At 36.7% G+C, this 6,374-nt stretch overlaps 1 protein-coding gene across 1 annotated transcript in view; it reads right to left on the bottom strand.

The window, feature by feature from the left end:
* The window catches only part of UBL3 (ubiquitin like 3), a 68,797-nt gene extending 62,507 nt beyond the window's left edge, over positions 1–6,290 (bottom strand). The window contains exon 1 of the mRNA XM_029319092.2: positions 5,533–6,290. Coding sequence (XP_029174925.1) covers positions 5,533–5,565 — 33 coding nt within the window. The 5' untranslated portion in view covers positions 5,566–6,290. The remainder of the gene's footprint in view (positions 1–5,532) is intronic.
* Positions 6,291–6,374: the final 84 nt, after the last annotated feature.

The raw sequence follows: 6,374 nt of genomic DNA on the forward strand, positions 1-6,374 counted from the left end.
GAAATATGTAACATTTAGCATAACTTAATTCCAACAAAATATTAATTGGATGTTTAGATTTACAAGCTCGAAAATGCAAACGAATGGGTTAACGTTATTACGAAGTCACTCAAGATGGACTTTAAAGCTTTATGAAAGATTCATCTGACACTTTAATTACATCCAGATATTTAACGTGAAGAAGAGTAAAGCCTTTAATTCCTGAATATTACATTAAGGAGTCGTCGACCGACACGCGAGCACGATGAGAAACGATGTTGATGCGCGAACGAGCATTGTTATCCGCCGCGGATCTAGCCCGTAATCAGAAGGCTGGTGCAAGAGGTGGAAATATTAATTTCTGAAAGTATGATAATGCATGAAGTGAAATCCGTGATGGCTGACTTTCCATTTGATGCAGCCCGAGTCGCTGCCTCGCGATCTTTCGACGGAAAATTCAAAGGGAAACATATGAGGGATCGATTGATCGAACCGACCAAACTTGTCACGAAAAAAATTAGTTACACTGAAAAAAAAATAGTTAATTCTTATAAGTATATGAAAAATATTTATTTGATATAAGAAAATCCTTTTCAAAACAAATAAATATTTATTTGTTTCAAATAAATGATTCATTTGACAGTATTGAACGAAATATTTCTTAATTTAACAAATTTTTTTCAGTGTACCATATAGGTAAATTTTAGTCCATATATTACAAATAATTATCATATATCAAAATTTTACACTAAAAAAAAATTTGTTGATTTGACCAAACCTTTCAACTAAATTACTATTTTGTTAATTGATTGAACATATATTAGTATTTAAATCAAATATACGTTCTGTTCAATTTAATATGTCACATTTAATTTAATGAACAAAATAATATTTAAGTTGAAAGGTTTAATCAAGTTAACCATTTTTTTTCTTCAGTGTAGCTAACGGTAACTAATATTTTTTATTTATAGTTTAACAAAGAATACTATATAGCTAAAAATATTAGCTATCATAACTAAAATTTAGACACGATAACTAAATTTGATATGTAATATAGGGACAACTAAAATTTAGCTAATTTTTTCTCGTAATATGAAACACGCTATATATCGAAAACATTGTTCCGAAAAATAACAGCTTATTTTTAGTCTTAAATATACGAGAAACTATTTTGGATAATCTCATTTTAAACCTTGAACAATTTTATCAATTTTTATGCGATTATATAACAAGTTTAAAATAATATTTTATTTATATATTGATTAATCTTGCGTAAAACTATCGGCGTTTGTTTCAGAGTTTCTTTATGCGTGCGTGTAATTAACTTTTTTAATTAATATGATATGACAATAGTAATAAAAATATACGAATTATATAATAAGTTATATTGGAAGAATTTAGGCTCAATTATAATTAATGAAAAATGATTTCTTAAGATTAAAAAATCAATCCATAAATTCTTCGCGTAAAGTAATAGCTTTTTTTCTCGTTATCGTCATTCAATAGTAATTATAATAATTCAGTCTTCATTATCGAGTTTCAAAGATCACATATCTCGATCTTTGAATCGTAAAAGAAATACCTGCAGTTTTTTTGCAAGAAATACCGCGAACTCATTCAGGTACGCAAACTATTGTTTTTTATCCCTGAATGCGCGATTTCCACTTATATACGCTGATTCGAATTTTCTAGCAATGACTCAGATATCGTGGAAATAATTGATAAAATGACGGATAATTGACTGTAGTGATGATCACTTGTGCGCAACAGCAAAAACGAACGAGTACATAGTATTACTAAATCACGTAAATTCATAAAAACTTAATTAAATAATTAAGCATTATTACATAAACAATCGTCTCATATTCGAGAAATAACATTTCCGTTTCCTTCGAATTTCCATTGATCGAGAAAAAACAATTCAATACACATACCTATATGTATATTCTTGATTAACGATGAAACATTCGAGGATGAAAATTTGAAATCGCATATTTTCATACTCGCTTTTATCGCCGAATGCGATACGTCAGCGTGTTTTCGTCTCTCACGTCAAGCGCTAAATATCGTGTAATCTCTCGTTATACGCGATAACAGGGAATGCGAGTTGCATGATGAGGTAAAAAGAGGAAAAATAAGATTCAGAATCGTACTTAATCACTCGCGCTAAGTGTACGATGATACGCGAGCACGTAACAAAGAGAACGGAGAGGTAGAGGGACGTATAATGACAGCTGTGAGGCATAGAACGTGGGCCGCGTGCGTTTCATTATTACGAAACGCAACGTACGTTAAAGACACCAAGGTCCGCGATATGCTCTGCATTTAACGTCGCGTTTAGCGCGTTAAACGGTGCCGCCCGATTCACAGTTTTATCCGTCTAATGGAGATCAATGTCAAACGGCGCGAATTGGAGAACGGAAAAATATCCCTCTCCTCTCGTGCACAGAGAGAATTTTCCAGGGTGTCCAGCAGACCCGATGAAAAAATTGACCGACTTTTTCAGATTTTCCATGCAAGACCAGAAATTCATTTTTTCCCTCACTTTTTAGTATTGTTTTTTTTTAAATATGTAATTTGCATATATCTCTCTGTATATGATAAATTAATTACATGTTCAATCATGAAATCCTTGAGATGTTTTTGTCAGCAATGAAAAGATTCGAAAGTTAAAACAAAAATTTTAATCAATTATACAATCTACATTATGTGCGATAATCGAAACAAACATGTTACTATAAATTATTTAAATGATCACCTTTTTATTTATATTATATCAAATTTTATTTTTAATATATTTAATAGTATCTAATATCACAATAAAATTTTTAAATAAATCATTTTTAATTAAATTAATGTATTAATTTGTAATAAAAAAGTGAATTAAAATGAAGTTTTTGAACAATATTATAATTCTTGAGCAATGTTGTAATATATTTTGAAATATATAATACATTGAAATAAAATAACACGATGAAAATATAAATTAACGAACACGCTGTAGATGAATCGATTTCTAACAAGACAGAAATTTAGCGTGCTGGAAGTCAAAGAAGAATTTATATTTATTTAATAAAAAATTTCAAATTATTGAGACAAATGTAGAATAATGAAAAAATCCAGATAAATAGTAAAATTTCCTGACTTTTTCCCTGACAATTCCAGATTTATAAAATTCCCTGAACAATGTTTTCCAGATTTCCCTGCTGCTAGATACCCTGTTTTCTCTTAGAATTTTATCCTGAAAGTCATGGTAATCGTGGGACAATATAAATAAGCGGTTCTCTGATTAATATTTACTACGATAAAAAATATCTACCATAATAAAATATCAAAGATGTTCGATTAATTTTATTATGTACGTATTAATATTTTTTATTGTGATAAATATTTTAATCAAAGAAACTCTTCCAACGCCGTATATTGCCCCACGATTACCATGATTTTTAGGGTAAATTCTAAAAGAAAATTCTCTCCATGTAAGATACATATCTTACAGAAATTAAATTTCAAATTAAGAATAAAAATTTCATGTTAAATTTTAAATTAAAAATACCTAATTCTTTGTGTTATATTGCAATTGTAAGAAAATATAATAATATATAACATATCAAAATTTATATAGTATCGTACGTTTAAAAAAAAATTAATTTTAATATTTAATAAAATTCTAAATGCAGCTAAATTCCATTTAATTAATTTACTTATAAATTGCGTTAATTAACATGTGATTTTTAGTGTTTGGTTTAACGTTGATGTTCTGGAAATGGAATAATCTGGAGAATGTGACATTTACTAATGTATTTTTTATTGTGATAAATATTAATGAAAAAATTGATAAAATTCTTCCAATAGCATATCGGCCCACGATTTTCGGGATAAATTCAAAGATAAAATTCTCTCCGTGTGCTCGCGTTAAATACTTATGGCAAATTTAAAAAAATCAGTCACATCTCGCAATGGGAAAAATATATATATTCTACACGTTGCGATAACATATACCGACAGACTTGTCAAAACAGTCTGTAGAACAATAATGATAAACAAACACAAGCGGAGCAGATTTCATTCAATACCTCCAAGTTGGCGCAAACAGTGTCTGCTCTTCTCTCTCTCTTTCCCAGCTCGGAAATAAATCGAGCATGACAGTATTCTGTATTTTCATACTTTATCTCATTTCCTTTCCCGGTCTTTTTTTCTTATCTTTCAACCGCGTGTAGTAGAGCGACATTGATCATTCAAGTGTCAAGGCGACGAACCGCGAGCATTAATATATAAACGCAAGAGAGAAGTATTTGATTTGGAAATCTACTTTTAAATTTTTTTTTCATCGCAATAGTGGAAAAAAAAAAAAATATAAATCAAGGATTAATCATTTTTAATGAACGAGTTTCGACAATGAAACAAAATGCAACAAGCGCTAGGTGCTTTAATAAAATTTATTAAGGTCACCTTGATTTTTTTAAATAAAAAAAAAAATATATATATATATATAACACACTTTTCACAATATAATATTCAAAAACATAATATAAGAACCGTGTTATTTTATTTCGCTCGTGTTCTACCCTCTCGAGTCGCAAAGTGTGACACAGTAGTTGTTTCATCAAGGACGCAAACATCATGAGGAACGTGGTGTTTACTTCGCAACGGCAGCGTTTTTCGCGCAATTTTCGCGAAAAACGATAGATACGCGAGACGTCACGTTCGATGCATCTAGCAACCCAGCTTCCCGACGACGTCACAAGCGCAAAAGGCCTCGCACGGAGGGGGGAGGGGGCGGGGGAGGAAATGCGCGAAGGGCGGCAAAGGAAGTAAGCAGGAGGAAATGCAGAAAGTAGGAAGAAGAAGAGAGAGATTGTGTGCGGGGGAGGAGCCGTAGAAGGAGGCGAAGAAGGAGAATTCTCTCCTCCGCGAGGACGACGCAGGATGACGCGAGAGGGAAAAGAAGGGAGAGAAAGAGAGAGAGAGCGCCGAGAGGGTGCGGTAGATACGAGACGAACCGATGACAGGAGACGCGTAACGAGAGAGAGAGAGAGAGAGAGAGAGAGAGAGAGAGAGAGAGAGAGAGAGAGATGCACCGAGTTGACAGCCAGACAAAATGACAGATAAAACGGAGCACATTATTATAAAAAATAAAAAAAAAGACGAACCGATGACAGGAGACGCGTAACGCGAGAGAGAGAGAGAGAGAGAGAGAGATGCACCGATTTGACAGCCAGACAAAATGACAGATAAAACGGAGCACATTATTATAAAAAATAAAAAAAAAAACGAACCGATGACAGGAGACGCGTAACGCGCGAGAGAGAGAGAGAGAGAGAGATGCACCGATTTGACAGCCAGACAAAATGACAGATAAAACGGAGCACATTATTATAAAAAATAAAAAAAAAGACGAACCGATGACAGGAGACGCGTAACGCGCGAGAGAGAGAGAGAGAGAGAGAGAGAGAGATGACAGATGCACCAATTTGACAGCCAGACACAAAATGACAGGTAAAACGGTGCACATTATAAAAAATAAAAAAAAAAAGAAAAACAGAAACTGACCTTGTCCGAGGGTATGGTGCGCACCGTAGTCATCGTAACTGAGGGCCAGGAGGCGTCGTGTCGCGAGTAATCCAGGGTAATCGGCGTCCCGCGACGTCCGCCGACGACGACGATGGCACGGTGCTCGTCGGGACGATCAACGTTGAACGACGATCGAAGAAAGGCGGGAGAGACGAGTATTCGCACTTTTACGACTCTCGATTAAAAACGACGACGACACACTCTTTTCTCTCTCTTCCTTCACGCAGGGGCCCGCCTCGCGCGCGCGCTTCACTACACCATCATCACGATGGGCCGCGTCGTGGCCTCGCACCGCGACCGACACCCCGCTCGCGGAATCGAGCCGATTCTTCTTCTCGCTCCTCGTCGATGCCGATGGCCGATGGCCGCCGCCGCCGTTACTTGTACGCGTCCGGGCCGGGCCGTTGTTCGGCCAACATGATTGAGAGACTCGCGCGACCGAACCGCACGGAACCGTGTCTTCTCGGGCACCGCCGAACCGCGGAGGCGAGAGAGAGAGAGAGCACTCGTCGGGGACTCTTGATTCGGGGCTCCCTTGGACCGCAAGCCACCGCACCGCACCGCACCGCACCGCACTGCACCGCACGCAGCACGCACGCACGCACGCACCCGTGTCACCCGTCCCGTGACAGCGCCAAACACATAAAATGGCGATCCCTCGCGGATACGTGAGATCCTCTGGCGGAGCGAACCGAGCGTCGCGGGGAGTGCGCGATCGACTAGACAGGCGGACTCGATGACACTGCGGCGGCGGCGGCGAGCAGCGCCGTCCGCCATCTTGCGCGTCACCCGTGACGTCACGCGCATGCGCGCCGAGCCGC

Source organism: Nylanderia fulva, unplaced genomic scaffold (genome assembly GCF_048542155.1).
Source record: "Nylanderia fulva isolate GAGA-0341 unplaced genomic scaffold, ASM4854215v1 Scaffold37, whole genome shotgun sequence".
In the NCBI taxonomy this organism is placed as follows: Eukaryota; Metazoa; Arthropoda; class Insecta; order Hymenoptera; family Formicidae; genus Nylanderia; species Nylanderia fulva.